Raw genomic sequence first — 22,583 nt, 5'->3', positions numbered from 1 at the left:
TTTTTTTTCAGCCACTTCACAAAAGGAGATAAAGATCCTTTGGGTTTTGCCCGGTATGTGGTGTGTATGATTCCCCTATATACTACATCTTAAGCCAGAATTTATCGTAAAATCTAAAACAATAAATGAAAAATTTCAAAATTGTGTCCTGATGTCACGACGATTATGGCTGGTCTAGTCTTGTGCAGGATGGCGGAGAAAAGTGAGTTTATGTTACTCCTCCATTATATGACTGATAACTCTGGATATAATTAACTCCCGTAATATCCAGCCGTCCGTCCAGTACGAAAACCTTCTTTCAACTCTGCTTCTCTCTGCTGGCGATGTTTCCTTTATAATTCGTATTACATGGAAGTTCGCCAGCAGAGAGAGGAGAGTTGAAAGAAGGTTTTCGTACTGGACGGACGGTGGGATATTACAGGTGTTATTGTATCCAGAGTTGGTCGAAGTCATATAATGGAAGAGTAACAGATACTCGCTTTTCTCCGCCATCCTGCACTTCTGACACAGGAAAATCCTTCTCTACGTCAACAAGCCCACCAGCAACCAGTTCAAAATTTAACTTCACATGGAAGTTCAACCTTTCATTAAAGTGAACATTTTTAATGGACTTGTTTTATTCCTTCCATCGTACAATTTTCAAGATGTTGGGAATTCTGTTTAATTAATGTTGATAATTAATGTTGTTCCTTTTGTTGTTGCTACAGTATTTGGTTAGCAAATCATATATTCCTTTGTTTATTAATTTTCTTTCTGGGTAAACCTGTGTTACCCAGTGATAACTTATGCATTATTATTATAAATAATGGTAGTTTACGCTTGAAGGGAAACCCAGCATATTGTATATTTTCGTTTTGACGGTAAATCCTTTGAAGCGTGAACTACTAAACAACCCTTTCGGAACTATCTGCTGGTGGTCTTGTTTTTTCCAGTAATACGAATTCTAAAGGAAACATCGCCAGCAGAGAGAGGAGAGTTGAAAGAAGGTTTTCGTACTGGACGGACGGTGGGATATTACAGGTGTTATTGTATCCAGAGTTGGTCGAAGTCATATAATGGAAGAGTAACAGATACTCGCTTTTCTCCGCCACGTTGGGCGCCATCTTGAAAATTGTACGATGGAAGGAATAAAACAAGTCCATTAAAAATGTTCACTTTAATGAAAGGTTGAACTTCCATGTGAAGTTAAATTTTGAACTGGTTGCTGGTGGGCTTGTTGACGTAGAGAAGGATTTTCCTGTGTCAGAAGTAACTACAGGTATGCTGTCTTCCTTCTCCTACCCTCCTTGCTTTTCAAGAAACCCTGAGGACAAACGAAATACTATTTTCAAAAGGTAAAGGCAAGTTTTGCTAAATCACTCAATTCAATAACTGTAGTAAAATGAGTTTAAGGTAAAAGCGCAAGCTCTGCTATTTCACTCAAGTCGCTAAACTCAGTAGTTAACTTTACAATTAAATTGAATTCTGAGAAATGAAAAATATATAGCCTACCTATTCTGCCTCAAATTTAACGTGGCAACCACCTAACCACGAAAGGCCCAATGATCCGAAAACTTCGGCGTAAAGTAAACATAACATAACATTGGCTAATTAAGTAAAAACTGCCTCTAATCCAAAAAACTTTCATATGGTAACACGCAAAGTTACAACAGTGATAAATTATGAATAGTTTAAATACAAAATCCACAGGGTTTATTAATTGGGAATCGAGCAAGGGAATATTTATACACGATAAACAAATTGACAGGGAATCACCTTAGAAGTCAGCATATCTTTCGTAATGACGTACCTTATCAATTCCATTCCTCCGAAATTTGGCGAAGATTGTGTCCTGATGTCACGACGATTATGGCTGGTCTAGTCTTGTGCAGGATGGCGGAGAAAAGCGAGTATCTGTTACTCTTCCATTATATGACTTCGACCAACTCTGGATACAATAACACCTGTAATATCCCACCGTCCGTCCAGTACGAAAACCTTCTTTCAACTCTTAACAGATTCCATGAAATTTTTCATCTGACCAACGTACGCAAATGGATCAGTTTGGTAAGGCATTTTCATATCTGTCAACTGTTTTATTAACGTAAACTTCTGAAACCTAGGGGATGCTAAAGCAGACCTTAAAATTAATTTTGCATCTTCATATGTCTGTTTGTCTGTTTCAAGTGAATCGAGTAGTATGGATGCACGACCTGACACTTGTTGCTTCAGCAGCAGTAATTTGTCTCTCTGAGTGTACTTGAAGGTTTTAATAACCTCTTCAAATTCAGAAAGAAATTTCTCTATATTTTCTCCCTCTACACTTTTAAATGCTGGTAAAGGAGCTGTAGGGCTTTTCAAAAGGCTTCTAGCTTCTTCAAGTACAGAATGGGGAGGAACTGAATCTTTAGTAGCCTCAAGGGTAGCTATAAAAAAGTTTATTTTATCCAAGTAGCTCTCACAAGCTTCAAATTCAATATTCAATTTGGATTCATCTTCCTCTTCTTCCCATAATAACTTAAATATTTTAGAATTATAAACCTTCAGCTCTTCAGCAAATCCATGAAATTTAGAGATAAGTGATCGCCGTTCAACTTCTGAACCCAATTTACAATCTTCAATTCGATTGACATTCTTAGCCACTTGACTGCGGATGTATTTCCGAGAATTTATCAAAAGCGATAATTCTGACATCTTTGCTGATTGCTATTAAAACAATATTTCAGACAATCACAAATCAATCTATAGAGCAGATCTAACCCAACCGAGTTTAAATGTGCGGCGTCCCTGTATAACCTTCTATTATCTAATCTACCTGGACCCTCTACTCTGAACAAGTAATTCTTGAAACTCAACTTGTTAATAAATTTATTGAGATAACGCCTCATTAACTTGAATTCTTCCACGCATGGGCTATCAAACCGATTTCTCCTTTCATAAAATCGGATTTCAATTTGAGATGCAATTATACAAGATCTTGGTAACCTGGATCTCAGAATCTTGTAAAATTCTTTGCAATTATTCTTTACCACTGACAAATCTACACGAGACTTCAAATCATCTTGAAAATTGTACGATGGAAGGAATAAAACAAGTCCATTAAAAATGTTCACTTTAATGAAAGGTTGAACTTCCATGTGAAGTTAAATTTTGAACTGGTTGCTGGTGGGCTTGTTGACGTAGAGAAGGATTTTCCTGTGTCAGAAGTAACTACAGGTATGCTGTCTTCCTTCTCCTACCCTCCTCGCTTTTCAAGAAACCCTGAGGACATAAACGAAATACTATTTTCAAAAGGTAAAGGCAAGTTTTGCTAAATCACTCAATTCAATAACTGTAGTAAAATGAGTTTAAGGTAAAAGCGCAAGCTCTGCTATTTCACTCAAGTCGCTAAACTCAGTAGTTAACTTTACAATTAAATTGAATTCTGAGAAATGAAAAATATATAGCCTACCTATTCTGCCTCAAATTTAACGTGGCAACCACCTAACCACGAAAGGCCCAATGATCCGAAAACTTCGGCGTAAAGTAAACATAACATAACATTGGCTAATTAAGTAAAAACTGCCTCTAATCCAAAAAACTTTCATATGGTAACACGCAAAGTTACAACAGTGATAAATTATGAATAGTTTAAATACAAAATCCACAGGGTTTATTAATTGGGAATCGAGCAAGGGAATATTTATACACGATAAACAAATTGACAGGGAATCACCTTAGAAGTCAGCATATCTTTCGTAATGACGTACCTTATCAATTCCATTCCTCCGAAATTTGGCGAAGATTGTGTCCTGATGTCACGACGATTATGGCTGGTCTAGTCTTGTGCAGGATGGCGGAGAAAAGCGAGTATCTGTTACTCTTCCATTATATGACTTCGACCAACTCTGGATACAATAACACCTGTAATATCCCACCGTCCGTCCAGTACGAAAACCTTCTTTCAACTCTTAACAGATTCCATGAAATTTTTCATCTGACCAACGTACGCAAATGGATCAGTTTGGTAAGGCATTTTCATATCTGTCAACTGTTTTATTAACGTAAACTTCTGAAACCTAGGGGATGCTAAAGCAGACCTTAAAATTAATTTTGCATCTTCATATGTCTGTTTGTCTGTTTCAAGTGAATCGAGTAGTATGGATGCACGACCTGACACTTGTTGCTTCAGCAGCAGTAATTTGTCTCTCTGAGTGTACTTGAAGGTTTTAATAACCTCTTCAAATTCAGAAAGAAATTTCTCTATATTTTCTCCCTCTACACTTTTAAATGCTGGTAAAGGAGCTGTAGGGCTTTTCAAAAGGCTTCTAGCTTCTTCAAGTACAGAATGGGGAGGAACTGAATCTTTAGTAGCCTCAAGGGTAGCTATAAAAAAGTTTATTTTATCCAAGTAGCTCTCACAAGCTTCAAATTCAATATTCAATTTGGATTCATCTTCCTCTTCTTCCCATAATAACTTAAATATTTTAGAATTATAAACCTTCAGCTCTTCAGCAAATCCATGAAATTTAGAGATAAGTGATCGCCGTTCAACTTCTGAACCCAATTTACAATCTTCAATTCGATTGACATTCTTAGCCACTTGACTGCGGATGTATTTCCGAGAATTTATCAAAAGCGATAATTCTGACATCTTTGCTGATTGCTATTAAAACAATATTTCAGACAATCACAAATCAATCTATAGAGCAGATCTAACCCAACCGAGTTTAAATGTGCGGCGTCCCTGTATAACCTTCTATTATCTAATCTACCTGGACCCTCTACTCTGAACAAGTAATTCTTGAAACTCAACTTGTTAATAAATTTATTGAGATAACGCCTCATTAACTTGAATTCTTCCACGCATGGGCTATCAAACCGATTTCTCCTTTCATAAAATCGGATTTCAATTTGAGATGCAATTATACAAGATCTTGGTAACCTGGATCTCAGAATCTTGTAAAATTCTTTGCAATTATTCTTTACCACTGACAAATCTACACGAGACTTCAAATCATCTTGAAAATTGTACGATGGAAGGAATAAAACAAGTCCATTAAAAATGTTCACTTTAATGAAAGGTTGAACTTCCATGTGAAGTTAAATTTTGAACTGGTTGCTGGTGGGCTTGTTGACGTAGAGAAGGATTTTCCTGTGTCAGAAGTAACTACAGGTATGCTGTCTTCCTTCTCCTACCCTCCTCGCTTTTCAAGAAACCCTGAGGACATAAACGAAATACTATTTTCAAAAGGTAAAGGCAAGTTTTGCTAAATCACTCAATTCAATAACTGTAGTAAAATGAGTTTAAGGTAAAAGCGCAAGCTCTGCTATTTCACTCAAGTCGCTAAACTCAGTAGTTAACTTTACAATTAAATTGAATTCTGAGAAATGAAAAATATATAGCCTACCTATTCTGCCTCAAATTTAACGTGGCAACCACCTAACCACGAAAGGCCCAATGATCCGAAAACTTCGGCGTAAAGTAAACATAACATAACATTGGCTAATTAAGTAAAAACTGCCTCTAATCCAAAAAACTTTCATATGGTAACACGCAAAGTTACAACAGTGATAAATTATGAATAGTTTAAATACAAAATCCACAGGGTTTATTAATTGGGAATCGAGCAAGGGAATATTTATACACGATAAACAAATTGACAGGGAATCACCTTAGAAGTCAGCATATCTTTCGTAATGACGTACCTTATCAATTCCATTCCTCCGAAATTTGGCGAAGATTGTGTCCTGATGTCACGACGATTATGGCTGGTCTAGTCTTGTGCAGGATGGCGGAGAAAAGCGAGTATCTGTTACTCTTCCATTATATGACTTCGACCAACTCTGGATACAATAACACCTGTAATATCCCACCGTCCGTCCAGTACGAAAACCTTCTTTCAACTCTCCTCTCTCTGCTGGCGATGTTTCCTTTAGAATTCGTATTACTGGAAAAAACAAGACCACCAGCAGATAGTTCCGAAAGGGTTGTTTAGTAGTTCACGCTTCAAAGGATTTACCGTCAAAACGAAAATATACAATATGCTGGGTTTCCCTTCAAGCGTAAACTACCATTATTTATAATAATAATGCATAAGTTATCACTGGGTAACACAGGTTTACCCAGAAAGAAAATTAATAAACAAAGGAATATATGATTTGCTAACCAAATACTGTAGCAACAACAAAAGGAACAACATTAATTATCAACATTAATTAAACAGAATTCCCAACACTCCAGGGAAGGGGCTCTGATTTTCTAGGCTTTGAAAATCTGAGGAAGTTCTTGATTTATTCTAGGAGCATCTCCTTAGTCCTTCATCCTGAAGCAACGGCAGCTGCTCTCTTTGGATACCTATAATTAGAGTCCACTGCTATAGTTTTCTTTGGTCTCACAGAGGGAGCAATGCCACTAATACAACCTTTATCCCTGAGCAAGGGTATAAGGCTGGTAACATGTCTTTTCACAACTTCACCAGACTTCCCTTTCAAAATCTGAGCATTGGTCACCTCTCCAAGGTCATTCTTTACCACCCCCTTAACAATCCCAAGTGGATAATTTAAGGCCTTAGTATGAGGATCCTTCAGCAAAACAATGTCTCCAGCTTCAATGATTTTATGGGTAACAGGCTTGTATCTGTCAGTCTTATCAACTGCTTGATTTATCAATGTCGTCAAAAATTCAGAATGATAAATTCTAATCAAGGTCTCTCTTACCTTCCTCAGCTTGCTGTAAGTGTCCTCAATTATTCTTGAGGGTGAATCTTTCAAGTCATACTCCCCATCTAATTCAGGATCACACAGCAATTCGGGTATAATGTTAACAGAGGTTAACTCGTAGCCATGTATTAAAATTTCTGGAGTTATTGGGCTAGGTACAGATTCATCAGGCACATCCCTTAAACCATCCTTAAAGGCAATGGGACGACGATTTATAAGATGAGTTGCCTGAGATATAAGAAAGGCCATATCCCTTATGTCTAACACATTTGTTTTAATGGATTTGTTAATTAGATGTTTTACCATTTTTATGCAAATTTCCACTAAAGAACCCATTTGGCTACAACCCTTGTAATAATTTTCAAATTCAATAGGTTTAATTCCATTTTCTTCAAAGTATGACTGAGTATCAGGATCTTTTAAAAAATCTGCAATAACATTAGCCCCGGCAACAAGTTGTGTCCCCAAATCGCTTACTACAAATTGTGGTAAACCATGTTCAAAGGTATGTAGAGTGAATGATCTCAAAAATTCCTTGACTGTCAAATCCAAGCATAATTTCAAATTAATGGCCCTTGTATACATACAGCTCATACACAGAATCCAAACCTTCACCTTACTACCCTGTTGCTTTACAAAATATGGTCCAAAATAATCAATATATACATAACTGAAGGGAATCTGGGAAGGATCCATCCTAAACTCCCGGTAAGGGGACTGATTTAACCGAATGGTATGCTCCTTGTACCTTTTACAGATGACACAATCTTTAACCACTCTTTTAACAGCTGAAAAACACTGTGGTATCCAGAACTTCTTGCGTAGCTCATTCAGAACAGAATAATAACCAGCATGCTTGAGTTTTATATGAAGACTCCTGATTATCAGTTCTGTCAAGGAACTTCTGTTAAACAGCAAGATTGGGAAGCAACACCTCTGTTTACCTTTCCACCTGTCAAACTTGCTTTTGACTCTGAGAATTCCATCTTTATCTGGGTAAACATTCAACTGTCTTACCAAATTAGGTATATCCTTAAGAAGTTTAGAATTGGATGCAAAATACTCCAACACACTAGGAAACTGAATTTTTTGTTCTTTCAATATGATCATCTTCAGAGCTTTCACATAAAATCCTGTATCATTAGATTCAACGGGAACCTTCAGTTTTCTAGCTGTAACTGTAGCTTTCCATTTGGCAAAACACTGGGCAACCCTGGCTTGCACTTTAACCATGAGAGAGAAACTAGAGTATCTGTTTGGAGAAACTAGATGCTCAGCAACGTCCTCCCTAAGGTCTTGTGCACAAACATTACTTAAAACATTCTCCTCTTTGAAGTCAAGGGTAGCCCTAGGGTTAGGAACTGTAACTCTCAAAATATCTTGACTGACAATAGACTGGTGGATATCAGGTTGAGGTCCGGAAAAATAGTTTGTATTAATTAACTGTTTATAGGACAAGGTTCTTGTTATGCAGTCTCCAGGATTGGCAGTTCCAGTGATGAAAGTAAAATTAACAGGAAACGTTTCACATAACTTATCTATTTGCTGTAGCCTGTTAAGAACAAATACAGACCTTTTCTGCATCTTATCCAGTTTATAGGAATATGAATTGATCCAAGAAAGAGCTACCAAACTATCAGAGTACAAATCCAAACTTTTTATTGCAATTGGAACGAGGCAATCAGGCCCTCCTAAATCTTTATACAAATCAATTAACAACTCCACACCCAAGCAAATGGCTTGTAACTCCAGGGAAGGGATGGACTTAGTATTAGACTGTCTGTTTATCAGCCTGTTTTTGGCTAATAAAAAATTTGTTTGGCCAGTATCAATGTTCTCTATATACAGAACAGCTCCATATATCATACTGCTAGCATCTACACAAGCAAGAAGTCTGTATTGTCCATCTCTTTCCCCAACAAATCTTTGAACAACAATTTCAGGCGTAGAATTAGCTTGCCTTGCAATGCATTTCCATTCTTTTAGCTTTTCCGCAGGTAAAATATCATCCCATCCTAATGACTTATCACACTGTAAACCATGCATAAATATCCTTGCCCTATTAAATACTGGACCATTGATATTATACAAATCAAAGTTTGAAGCAATGGACTTGAGGATGGACCTCTTCGTACTTGCCGAAGCTTCCAAAACAATGGGGAAAGTTGAAAGGGTATCCAACTCCCTATTCCATTTCAAACCTAAAAGTTTAACTTCTGTTAGTGTATTTTGATCCCAGTGTGAGTCAATGACTTCTTGAAGTGGCCCATCATTGGTGACAATTTGTTGCAATTCTATTCTATAAGGAGCAAATATATTTGTTAGCCGAGTATAGGCCCATTCCAAGGCATCCGAATTTTTGCAGGTATAAGCTCCATTATCCATATAAAACAACTGATAAAGCAATTTCTTCATATTTTTTACCTCTTGAGTATCATCCTCCACATCCAAAACCAGTATCTTATAAAGACTCAACATCAAAATTGTTGGGCTACATCTTAAACCAAAACTCAATCTAAGATTCTTGTAACCAACTAAGGAAAAATCTTTCTTCTTCACACTTCTAACCCAAAGAAAAAGTAATTTTTTCTGATCTGAAGGTCTAAGTGCTATCTGATTAAAAGCTTTTTTGAGATCAAAGCAAAATATCTTCGAACCAAATCGTAAGTGAAGTAAGGCTGAACTTAACTTTTGGTTTAACGACGGTCCTGGATGAATTGCCTGGTTATGGCTTACTGTCATGGGTTTTCTAGGGTCCGCCTCAAATATGTTTGATAGAAATACTACTCTGCATTTTGTAGTCTCTCGATCAAGTTTAAACACCCCCATGTGGGGTAAAAAACTATGTTCAGGATGTTCAGTTAGGTAATGCTTAAGGTTTGGGATCTTTTCAATTATTCCTAAATTTTCTTGTTCTTTAATGACTTCATCCATGAGTTTCAGATGCATCTCCCTTTTGCAAAGCTTCTTTAAATTTGACTTTAACACTGCTTCAGCTAGTTTATAATTTTTACCAAGTAAGTGGGACACCTTACTGTTCCATAGCAGAGGCATTGCTATTCTTCCATCCTCATTAACAGTGGCATTGTTAAGTGCATATCTTACTAGAGAATTATTGAGTTCCACAGATGTCTCATTCTCTTCCTTATCATAATTAAGGATCCTTTTGCAGTCATATTCCAACATTTGCTCGGTGGCCCTTTGTAGTGCTTGCTCATTTATGCCCCCGTTCTCATTTAAAACTAGAAAATTAGCTTCTACCACCATTTCCTCATGCTCCAATATAGATTCATCATTAAATTTACCTAATCCAAGGCCAATGGAATCAAGAAAGCCTACATCCAACTGAGCAACATCAGACTTGCAAGTAATGGAAGTTTCAACTGCATTTAAATCAGGAAGGCAATGTATATTTTTTAACATTGTGTCAACATTACCAAGAAGCATCACTCCAAAAGAAGTTTGAAAGTATACTGAAGGACTATCCTGTCCAAACCTAACTGTTGACGCCATAGTGCAGTGAGCAGAGTTAGTGCCTAGGATGAAATCTATACTATTTAACTCATCCCCTTTATTTAGCAACTGTTTGTCTGCAAGGGTGTAGCCCTTAGCAGAGAAATGGCTTGCCACCCTGAACAAATGTGGCAACTTCAAATTTATATTTATATAAGGTACACATAGGGCCTCCACCTTGCAAATTTCCTGACCAAATTTTAAATTCAGTTCCACAACCTTTGTATTATATGATTTAGCAGAGTTAAAACCATTAACAGTAAGACTCACATTTCTCCTCAAAACTTTGAAAGGAATCTTCTTAACCGCTCTGTCTGTAATAAAATTACACTGACAGCCCGAGTCTTGCAAACCTCTTATTTGGGTATGGTCCTCTAGCTGACAAGTAAAAGTTGGTAGAGCAGATCTATTACCATAGCACTGAAGAGCATCCACTGAAAATACTACCCCCGTGGAAACCTTTTCAGATTTCTCATTAACTAAATTGGACTTTTTATTGAGACTTCTAGCATTGACTACCTCCTCTTTTGGGGAATCTTTTTTAATGCAGAGAAAGGTGAAATGCCAGCCATTACAACCTCTGCATTTCTTATGAAGTCTAAATTTGCACAAACCCGCAGAATGAGACGAACTGGCACACTTAAGGCAACCTCCTATCTCTTTCAGCTTATCCACCTTTGCCTTATTACTATTATAAACCGGGCACTTGAAAACTTGGTGATCATCAGTTGCTCTGTCATAAGCACATAAAGAGCATTTCGCCTTAGTAGGCTGCCCTTCAACATTCACATTAGAGGCTAGATTAACCGTCTCTGAAGTTTTGGGAAACTTCTTAACTTTTGTATAAATTTTCTGAGATGCTATGGCATATCGTTCACATGCTTCAAAAATGTTATCATTAATTTCTGAAAGGGAGGGCCTCGTCTTATTGGTAATATTTACTAGCTGAGATTGGAAGATGCTGTTCATGCCATTCCAAAAGAAATAGTTCAAAAAATCGTCCACTTCCATTTTCAACAACTTAACAGATTCCATGAAATTTTTCATCTGACCAACGTACGCAAATGGATCTGTTTGGTAAGGCATTTTCATATCTGTCAACTGTTTTATTAACGTAAACTTCTGAAACCTAGGGGATGCTAAAGCAGACCTTAAAATTAATTTTGCATCTTCATATGTCTGTTTGTCTGTTTCAAGTGAATCGAGTAGTATGGATGCACGACCTGACACTTGTTGCTTCAGCAGCAGTAATTTGTCTCTCTGAGTGTACTTGAAGGTTTTAATAACCTCTTCAAATTCAGAAAGAAATTTCTCTATATTTTCTCCCTCTACACTTTTAAATGCTGGTAAAGGAGCTGTAGGGCTTTTCAAAAGGCTTCTAGCTTCTTCAAGTACAGAATGAGGAGGAACTGAATCTTTAGTAGCCTCAAGGGTAGCTATAAAAAAGTTTATTTTATCCAAGTAGCTCTCACAAGCTTCAAATTCAATATTCAATTTTGATTCATCTTCCTCTTCTGCCCATAATAACTTAGCTATTTTAGAATTATAAACCTTGAGCTCTTCAGCAAATCCATGAAATTTAGAGATAAGTGATCGCCGTTCAACTTCTGAACCCAATTTACAATCTTCAATTCGATTGACATTCTTAGTCACTTGACTGCGGATGTATTTCCGAGAATTTATCAAAAGCGATAATTCCGACATCTTTGCTGATTGTTATTAAAACAATATTTCAGACAATCACAAATCAATCTATAGAACAGATCTAACCCAACAGAGTTTAAATGTACGGCGTCCCTGTATAACCTTCTATTATCTAATCTATCTGGACCCTCTACTCTGAACAAGTAATTCTTGAAACTCAACTTGTTAATAAATTTATTGAGATAACGCCTCATTAACTTGAATTCTTCCACGCATGGGCTATCAAACCGATTTCTCCTTTCATAAAATCGGATTTCAATTTGAGATGCAATTATACAAGATCTTGGTAACCTGGATCTCAGAATCTTGTAAAATTCTTTGCAATTATTCTTTACCACTGACAAATCTACACGAGACTTCAAATCATTACCTCCTAAACTTACCAACAAATAATCGGGGTTATACGTGAAAACATCTTCTAGGAGAGCTAGATTATTCAAAAAATAATTAAATGTGGCACCAGGAAAACCAAGAAACTGAACATCAAAAGATGTCTGTTCAATCACAATTGTTGAGCTATTAACCCTAAGCTCCAAATCTCTAACATAAGAATGTCCTAGAATTGACAGTTTCATGACAATACCAAAACCAAAATATAAACTAGGTAAAATTCAAGGACAACTTAAATTATAAACAAAATTTCAACACTGATAAATTCGAAAATTCTCGTACTTTCGTCATTCTCTCCGCCAATCCTACACTCAACGAGACCAACCAGCAACCAAATTTCTTACTCGAGCCCCACGTTGGGCGCCATCTTGAAAATTGTACGATGGAAGGAATAAAACAAGTCCATTAAAAATGTTCACTTTAATGAAAGGTTGAACTTCCATGTGAAGTTAAATTTTGAACTGGTTGCTGGTGGGCTTGTTGACGTAGAGAAGGATTTTCCTGTGTCAGAAGTAACTACAGGTATGCTGTCTTCCTTCTCCTACCCTCCTCGCTTTTCAAGAAACCCTGAGGACATAAACGAAATACTATTTTCAAAAGGTAAAGGCAAGTTTTGCTAAATCACTCAATTCAATAACTGTAGTAAAATGAGTTTAAGGTAAAAGCGCAAGCTCTGCTATTTCACTCAAGTCGCTAAACTCAGTAGTTAACTTTACAATTAAATTGAATTCTGAGAAATGAAAAATATATAGCCTACCTATTCTGCCTCAAATTTAACGTGGCAACCACCTAACCACGAAAGGCCCAATGATCCGAAAACTTCGGCGTAAAGTAAACATAACATAACATTGGCTAATTAAGTAAAAACTGCCTCTAATCCAAAAAACTTTCATATGGTAACACGCAAAGTTACAACAGTGATAAATTATGAATAGTTTAAATACAAAATCCACAGGGTTTATTAATTGGGAATCGAGCAAGGGAATATTTATACACGATAAACAAATTGACAGGGAATCACCTTAGAAGTCAGCATATCTTTCGTAATGACGTACCTTATCAATTCCATTCCTCCGAAATTTGGCGAAGATTGTGTCCTGATGTCACGACGATTATGGCTGGTCTAGTCTTGTGCAGGATGGCGGAGAAAAGCGAGTATCTGTTACTCTTCCATTATATGACTTCGACCAACTCTGGATACAATAACACCTGTAATATCCCACCGTCCGTCCAGTACGAAAACCTTCTTTCAACTCTTAACAGATTCCATGAAATTTTTCATCTGACCAACGTACGCAAATGGATCAGTTTGGTAAGGCATTTTCATATCTGTCAACTGTTTTATTAACGTAAACTTCTGAAACCTAGGGGATGCTAAAGCAGACCTTAAAATTAATTTTGCATCTTCATATGTCTGTTTGTCTGTTTCAAGTGAATCGAGTAGTATGGATGCACGACCTGACACTTGTTGCTTCAGCAGCAGTAATTTGTCTCTCTGAGTGTACTTGAAGGTTTTAATAACCTCTTCAAATTCAGAAAGAAATTTCTCTATATTTTCTCCCTCTACACTTTTAAATGCTGGTAAAGGAGCTGTAGGGCTTTTCAAAAGGCTTCTAGCTTCTTCAAGTACAGAATGGGGAGGAACTGAATCTTTAGTAGCCTCAAGGGTAGCTATAAAAAAGTTTATTTTATCCAAGTAGCTCTCACAAGCTTCAAATTCAATATTCAATTTGGATTCATCTTCCTCTTCTTCCCATAATAACTTAAATATTTTAGAATTATAAACCTTCAGCTCTTCAGCAAATCCATGAAATTTAGAGATAAGTGATCGCCGTTCAACTTCTGAACCCAATTTACAATCTTCAATTCGATTGACATTCTTAGCCACTTGACTGCGGATGTATTTCCGAGAATTTATCAAAAGCGATAATTCTGACATCTTTGCTGATTGCTATTAAAACAATATTTCAGACAATCACAAATCAATCTATAGAGCAGATCTAACCCAACCGAGTTTAAATGTGCGGCGTCCCTGTATAACCTTCTATTATCTAATCTACCTGGACCCTCTACTCTGAACAAGTAATTCTTGAAACTCAACTTGTTAATAAATTTATTGAGATAACGCCTCATTAACTTGAATTCTTCCACGCATGGGCTATCAAACCGATTTCTCCTTTCATAAAATCGGATTTCAATTTGAGATGCAATTATACAAGATCTTGGTAACCTGGATCTCAGAATCTTGTAAAATTCTTTGCAATTATTCTTTACCACTGACAAATCTACACGAGACTTCAAATCATCTTGAAAATTGTACGATGGAAGGAATAAAACAAGTCCATTAAAAATGTTCACTTTAATGAAAGGTTGAACTTCCATGTGAAGTTAAATTTTGAACTGGTTGCTGGTGGGCTTGTTGACGTAGAGAAGGATTTTCCTGTGTCAGAAGTAACTACAGGTATGCTGTCTTCCTTCTCCTACCCTCCTCGCTTTTCAAGAAACCCTGAGGACATAAACGAAATACTATTTTCAAAAGGTAAAGGCAAGTTTTGCTAAATCACTCAATTCAATAACTGTAGTAAAATGAGTTTAAGGTAAAAGCGCAAGCTCTGCTATTTCACTCAAGTCGCTAAACTCAGTAGTTAACTTTACAATTAAATTGAATTCTGAGAAATGAAAAATATATAGCCTACCTATTCTGCCTCAAATTTAACGTGGCAACCACCTAACCACGAAAGGCCCAATGATCCGAAAACTTCGGCGTAAAGTAAACATAACATAACATTGGCTAATTAAGTAAAAACTGCCTCTAATCCAAAAAACTTTCATATGGTAACACGCAAAGTTACAACAGTGATAAATTATGAATAGTTTAAATACAAAATCCACAGGGTTTATTAATTGGGAATCGAGCAAGGGAATATTTATACACGATAAACAAATTGACAGGGAATCACCTTAGAAGTCAGCATATCTTTCGTAATGACGTACCTTATCAATTCCATTCCTCCGAAATTTGGCGAAGATTGTGTCCTGATGTCACGACGATTATGGCTGGTCTAGTCTTGTGCAGGATGGCGGAGAAAAGCGAGTATCTGTTACTCTTCCATTATATGACTTCGACCAACTCTGGATACAATAACACCTGTAATATCCCACCGTCCGTCCAGTACGAAAACCTTCTTTCAACTCTCCTCTCTCTGCTGGCGATGTTTCCTTTAGAATTCGTATTACTGGAAAAAACAAGACCACCAGCAGATAGTTCCGAAAGGGTTGTTTAGTAGTTCACGCTTCAAAGGATTTACCGTCAAAACGAAAATATACAATATGCTGGGTTTCCCTTCAAGCGTAAACTACCATTATTTATAATAATAATGCATAAGTTATCACTGGGTAACACAGGTTTACCCAGAAAGAAAATTAATAAACAAAGGAATATATGATTTGCTAACCAAATACTGTAGCAACAACAAAAGGAACAACATTAATTATCAACATTAATTAAACAGAATTCCCAACACTCCAGGGAAGGGGCTCTGATTTTCTAGGCTTTGAAAATCTGAGGAAGTTCTTGATTTATTCTAGGAGCATCTCCTTAGTCCTTCATCCTGAAGCAACGGCAGCTGCTCTCTTTGGATACCTATAATTAGAGTCCACTGCTATAGTTTTCTTTGGTCTCACAGAGGGAGCAATGCCACTAATACAACCTTTATCCCTGAGCAAGGGTATAAGGCTGGTAACATGTCTTTTCACAACTTCACCAGACTTCCCTTTCAAAATCTGAGCATTGGTCACCTCTCCAAGGTCATTCTTTACCACCCCCTTAACAATCCCAAGTGGATAATTTAAGGCCTTAGTATGAGGATCCTTCAGCAAAACAATGTCTCCAGCTTCAATGATTTTATGGGTAACAGGCTTGTATCTGTCAGTCTTATCAACTGCTTGATTTATCAATGTCGTCAAAAATTCAGAATGATAAATTCTAATCAAGGTCTCTCTTACCTTCCTCAGCTTGCTGTAAGTGTCCTCAATTATTCTTGAGGGTGAATCTTTCAAGTCATACTCCCCATCTAATTCAGGATCACACTGCAATTCGGGTATAATGTTAACAGAGGTTAACTCGTAGCCATGTATTAAAATTTCTGGAGTTATTGGGCTAGGTACAGATTCATCAGGCACATCCCTTAAACCATCCTTAAAGGCAATGGGACGACGATTTATAAGATGAGTTGCCTGAGATATAAGAAAGGCCATATCCCTTATGTCTAACACATTTGTTTTAATGGATTTGTTAATTAGATGTTTTACCATTTTTATGCAAATTTCCACTAAAGAACCCATTTGGCTACAACCCTTGTAATAATTTTCAAATTCAATAGGTTTAATTCCATTTTCTTCAAAGTATGACTGAGTATCAGGATCTTTTAAAAAATCTGCAATAACATTAGCCCCGGCAACAAGTTGTGTCCCCAAATCGCTTACTACAAATTGTGGTAAACCATGTTCAAAGGTATGTAGAGTGAATGATCTCAAAAATTCCTTGACTGTCAAATCCAAGCATAATTTCAAATTAATGGCCCTTGTATACATACAGCTCATACACAGAATCCAAACCTTCACCTTACTACCCTGTTGCTTTACAAAATATGGTCCAAAATAATCAATATATACATAACTGAAGGGAATCTGGGAAGGATCCATCCTAAACTCCCGGTAAGGGGACTGATTTAACCGAATGGTATGCTCCTTGTACCTTTTACAGATGACACAATCTTTAACCACTCTTTTAACAGCTGAAAAACACTGTGGTATCCAGAACTTCTTGCGTAGCTCATTCAGAACAGAATAATAACCAGCATGCTTGAGTTTTATATGAAGACTCCTGATTATCAGTTCTGTCAAGGAACTTCTGTTAAACAGCAAGATTGGGAAGCAACACCTCTGTTTACCTTTCCACCTGTCAAACTTGCTTTTGACTCTGAGAATTCCATCTTTATCTGGGTAAACATTCAACTGTCTTACCAAATTAGGTATATCCTTAAGAAGTTTAGAATTGGATGCAAAATACTCCAACACACTAGGAAACTGAATTTTTTGTTCTTTCAATATGATCATCTTCAGAGCTTTCACATAAAATCCTGTATCATTAGATTCAACGGGAACCTTCAGTTTTCTAGCTGTAACTGTAGCTTTCCATTTGGCAAAACACTGGGCAACCCTGGCTTGCACTTTAACCATGAGAGAGAAACTAGAGTATCTGTTTGGAGAAACTAGATGCTCAGCAACGTCCTCCCTAAGGTCTTGTGCACAAACATTACTTAAAACATTCTCCTCTTTGAAGTCAAGGGTAGCCCTAGGGTTAGGAACTGTAACTCTCAAAATATCTTGACTGACAATAGACTGGTGGATATCAGGTTGAGGTCCGGAAAAATAGTTTGTATTAATTAACTGTTTATAGGACAAGGTTCTTGTTATGCAGTCTCCAGGATTGGCAGTTCCAGTGATGAAAGTAAAATTAACAGGAAACGTTTCACATAACTTATCTATTTGCTGTAGCCTGTTAAGAACAAATACAGACCTTTTCTGCATCTTATCCAGTTTATAGGAATATGAATTGATCCAAGAAAGAGCTACCAAACTATCAGAGTACAAATCCAAACTTTTTATTGCAATTGGAACGAGGCAATCAGGCCCTCCTAAATCTTTATACAAATCAATTAACAACTCCACACCCAAGCAAATGGCTTGTAACTCCAGGGAAGGGATGGACTTAGTATTAGACTGTCTGTTTATCAGCCTGTTTTTGGCTAATAAAAAATTTGTTTGGCCAGTATCAATGTTCTCTATATACAGAACAGCTCCATATATCATACTGCTAGCATCTACACAAGCAAGAAGTCTGTATTGTCCATCTCTTTCCCCAACAAATCTTTGAACAACAATTTCAGGCGTAGAATTAGCTTGCCTTGCAATGCATTTCCATTCTTTTAGCTTTTCCGCAGGTAAAATATCATCCCATCCTAATGACTTATCACACTGTAAACCATGCATAAATATCCTTGCCCTATTAAATACTGGACCATTGATATTATACAAATCAAAGTTTGAAGCAATGGACTTGAGGATGGACCTCTTCGTACTTGCCGAAGCTTCCAAAACAATGGGGAAAGTTGAAAGGGTATCCAACTCCCTATTCCATTTCAAACCTAAAAGTTTAACTTCTGTTAGTGTATTTTGATCCCAGTGTGAGTCAATGACTTCTTGAAGTGGCCCATCATTGGTGACAATTTGTTGCAATTCTATTCTATAAGGAGCAAATATATTTGTTAGCCGAGTATAGGCCCATTCCAAGGCATCCGAATTTTTGCAGGTATAAGCTCCATTATCCATATAAAACAACTGATAAAGCAATTTCTTCATATTTTTTACCTCTTGAGTATCATCCTCCACATCCAAAACCAGTATCTTATAAAGACTCAACATCAAAATTGTTGGGCTACATCTTAAACCAAAACTCAATCTAAGATTCTTGTAACCAACTAAGGAAAAATCTTTCTTCTTCACACTTCTAACCCAAAGAAAAAGTAATTTTTTCTGATCTGAAGGTCTAAGTGCTATCTGATTAAAAGCTTTTTTGAGATCAAAGCAAAATATCTTCGAACCAAATCGTAAGTGAAGTAAGGCTGAACTTAACTTTTGGTTTAACGACGGTCCTGGATGAATTGCCTGGTTATGGCTTACTGTCATGGGTTTTCTAGGGTCCGCCTCAAATATGTTTGATAGAAATACTACTCTGCATTTTGTAGTCTCTCGATCAAGTTTAAACACCCCCATGTGGGGTAAAAAACTATGTTCAGGATGTTCAGTTAGGTAATGCTTAAGGTTTGGGATCTTTTCAATTATTCCTAAATTTTCTTGTTCTTTAATGACTTCATCCATGAGTTTCAGATGCATCTCCCTTTTGCAAAGCTTCTTTAAATTTGACTTTAACACTGCTTCAGCTAGTTTATAATTTTTACCAAGTAAGTGGGACACCTTACTGTTCCATAGCAGAGGCATTGCTATTCTTCCATCCTCATTAACAGTGGCATTGTTAAGTGCATATCTTACTAGAGAATTATTGAGTTCCACAGATGTCTCATTCTCTTCCTTATCATAATTAAGGATCCTTTTGCAGTCATATTCCAACATTTGCTCGGTGGCCCTTTGTAGTGCTTGCTCATTTATGCCCCCGTTCTCATTTAAAACTAGAAAATTAGCTTCTACCACCATTTCCTCATGCTCCAATATAGATTCATCATTAAATTTACCTAATCCAAGGCCAATGGAATCAAGAAAGCCTACATCCAACTGAGCAACATCAGACTTGCAAGTAATGGAAGTTTCAACTGCATTTAAATCAGGAAGGCAATGTATATTTTTTAACATTGTGTCAACATTACCAAGAAGCATCACTCCAAAAGAAGTTTGAAAGTATACTGAAGGACTATCCTGTCCAAACCTAACTGTTGACGCCATAGTGCAGTGAGCAGAGTTAGTGCCTAGGATGAAATCTATACTATTTAACTCATCCCCTTTATTTAGCAACTGTTTGTCTGCAAGGGTGTAGCCCTTAGCAGAGAAATGGCTTGCCACCCTGAACAAATGTGGCAACTTCAAATTTATATTTATATAAGGTACACATAGGGCCTCCACCTTGCAAATTTCCTGACCAAATTTTAAATTCAGTTCCACAACCTTTGTATTATATGATTTAGCAGAGTTAAAACCATTAACAGTAAGACTCACATTTCTCCTCAAAACTTTGAAAGGAATCTTCTTAACCGCTCTGTCTGTAATAAAATTACACTGACAGCCCGAGTCTTGCAAACCTCTTATTTGGGTATGGTCCTCTAGCTGACAAGTAAAAGTTGGTAGAGCAGATCTATTACCATAGCACTGAAGAGCATCCACTGAAAATACTACCCCCGTGGAAACCTTTTCAGATTTCTCATTAACTAAATTGGACTTTTTATTGAGACTTCTAGCATTGACTACCTCCTCTTTTGGGGAATCTTTTTTAATGCAGAGAAAGGTGAAATGCCAGCCATTACAACCTCTGCATTTCTTATGAAGTCTAAATTTGCACAAACCCGCAGAATGAGACGAACTGGCACACTTAAGGCAACCTCCTATCTCTTTCAGCTTATCCACCTTTGCCTTATTACTATTATAAACCGGGCACTTGAAAACTTGGTGATCATCAGTTGCTCTGTCATAAGCACATAAAGAGCATTTCGCCTTAGTAGGCTGCCCTTCAACATTCACATTAGAGGCTAGATTAACCGTCTCTGAAGTTTTGGGAAACTTCTTAACTTTTGTATAAATTTTCTGAGATGCTATGGCATATCGTTCACATGCTTCAAAAATGTTATCATTAATTTCTGAAAGGGAGGGCCTCGTCTTATTGGTAATATTTACTAGCTGAGATTGGAAGATGCTGTTCATGCCATTCCAAAAGAAATAGTTCAAAAAATCGTCCACTTCCATTTTCAACAACTTAACAGATTCCATGAAATTTTTCATCTGACCAACGTACGCAAATGGATCTGTTTGGTAAGGCATTTTCATATCTGTCAACTGTTTTATTAACGTAAACTTCTGAAACCTAGGGGATGCTAAAGCAGACCTTAAAATTAATTTTGCATCTTCATATGTCTGTTTGTCTGTTTCAAGTGAATCGAGTAGTATGGATGCACGACCTGACACTTGTTGCTTCAGCAGCAGTAATTTGTCTCTCTGAGTGTACTTGAAGGTTTTAATAACCTCTTCAAATTCAGAAAGAAATTTCTCTATATTTTCTCCCTCTACACTTTTAAATGCTGGTAAAGGAGCTGTAGGGCTTTTCAAAAGGCTTCTAGCTTCTTCAAGTACAGAATGAGGAGGAACTGAATCTTTAGTAGCCTCAAGGGTAGCTATAAAAAAGTTTATTTTATCCAAGTAGCTCTCACAAGCTTCAAATTCAATATTCAATTTTGATTCATCTTCCTCTTCTGCCCATAATAACTTAGCTATTTTAGAATTATAAACCTTGAGCTCTTCAGCAAATCCATGAAATTTAGAGATAAGTGATCGCCGTTCAACTTCTGAACCCAATTTACAATCTTCAATTCGATTGACATTCTTAGTCACTTGACTGCGGATGTATTTCCGAGAATTTATCAAAAGCGATAATTCCGACATCTTTGCTGATTGTTATTAAAACAATATTTCAGACAATCACAAATCAATCTATAGAACAGATCTAACCCAACAGAGTTTAAATGTACGGCGTCCCTGTATAACCTTCTATTATCTAATCTATCTGGACCCTCTACTCTGAACAAGTAATTCTTGAAACTCAACTTGTTAATAAATTTATTGAGATAACGCCTCATTAACTTGAATTCTTCCACGCATGGGCTATCAAACCGATTTCTCCTTTCATAAAATCGGATTTCAATTTGAGATGCAATTATACAAGATCTTGGTAACCTGGATCTCAGAATCTTGTAAAATTCTTTGCAATTATTCTTTACCACTGACAAATCTACACGAGACTTCAAATCATTACCTCCTAAACTTACCAACAAATAATCGGGGTTATACGTGAAAACATCTTCTAGGAGAGCTAGATTATTCAAAAAATAATTAAATGTGGCACCAGGAAAACCAAGAAACTGAACATCAAAAGATGTCTGTTCAATCACAATTGTTGAGCTATTAACCCTAAGCTCCAAATCTCTAACATAAGAATGTCCTAGAATTGACAGTTTCATGACAATACCAAAACCAAAATATAAACTAGGTAAAATTCAAGGACAACTTAAATTATAAACAAAATTTCAACACTGATAAATTCGAAAATTCTCGTACTTTCGTCATTCTCTCCGCCAATCCTACACTCAACGAGACCAACCAGCAACCAAATTTCTTACTCGAGCCCCACGTTGGGCGCCATCTTGAAAATTGTACGATGGAAGGAATAAAACAAGTCCATTAAAAATGTTCACTTTAATGAAAGGTTGAACTTCCATGTGAAGTTAAATTTTGAACTGGTTGCTGGTGGGCTTGTTGACGTAGAGAAGGATTTTCCTGTGTCAGAAGTAACTACAGGTATGCTGTCTTCCTTCTCCTACCCTCCTCGCTTTTCAAGAAACCCTGAGGACATAAACGAAATACTATTTTCAAAAGGTAAAGGCAAGTTTTGCTAAATCACTCAATTCAATAACTGTAGTAAAATGAGTTTAAGGTAAAAGCGCAAGCTCTGCTAT

The 22,583-nt window shown here is 36.8% G+C and overlaps 2 protein-coding genes and 1 long non-coding RNA gene across 3 annotated transcripts in view; 1 reads left to right on the top strand and 2 right to left on the bottom strand.

Moving 5' to 3' along the window:
• LOC137651899 (uncharacterized) overlaps positions 1-22,583 on the top strand; it is a 528,980-nt gene that overhangs the window by 223,499 nt on the left and 282,898 nt on the right. The gene's annotated exons all lie outside the window — the stretch shown is intronic.
• LOC137652137 (uncharacterized) lies at positions 6,280-11,919 on the bottom strand. The gene is made up of 2 exons (XM_068385333.1): positions 8,964-11,919; positions 6,280-6,614 (listed from the first exon to the last, which is right to left on the bottom strand). Exons 1-2 carry the CDS (start codon positions 11,896-11,898, stop codon positions 6,280-6,282), a joined length of 3,270 nt encoding a protein of 1,089 aa, XP_068241434.1. The 5' UTR covers positions 11,899-11,919.
• Positions 15,895-21,534, bottom strand: LOC137652133 (uncharacterized). The gene has a single exon (XM_068385331.1). The coding sequence runs from the start codon at positions 21,511-21,513 to the stop codon at positions 15,895-15,897; it is 5,619 nt and encodes a 1,872-aa protein (XP_068241432.1). The 5' UTR covers positions 21,514-21,534.

The sequence above is a fragment of the Palaemon carinicauda genome, chromosome 13 (genome assembly GCF_036898095.1).
Source record: "Palaemon carinicauda isolate YSFRI2023 chromosome 13, ASM3689809v2, whole genome shotgun sequence".
Classification (NCBI taxonomy): Eukaryota; Metazoa; Arthropoda; class Malacostraca; order Decapoda; family Palaemonidae; genus Palaemon; species Palaemon carinicauda.
This window is presented reverse-complemented; position numbering and strand designations above follow the sequence as displayed.

Coding starts and splice junctions, on each gene's coding strand:
- LOC137652137 (XM_068385333.1), bottom strand. CDS start 11,898: ATGTCGGAATTATCGCTTTTGATAAATTCTCGGAAATACATCCGCAGT. Junction 6,615..8,963: donor TAGAATAGAATTGCAACAAA/TTGTCACCAATG, acceptor TAAATCAAGCAG/TTGATAAGACTGACAGATAC.
- LOC137652133 (XM_068385331.1), bottom strand. CDS start 21,513: ATGTCGGAATTATCGCTTTTGATAAATTCTCGGAAATACATCCGCAGT.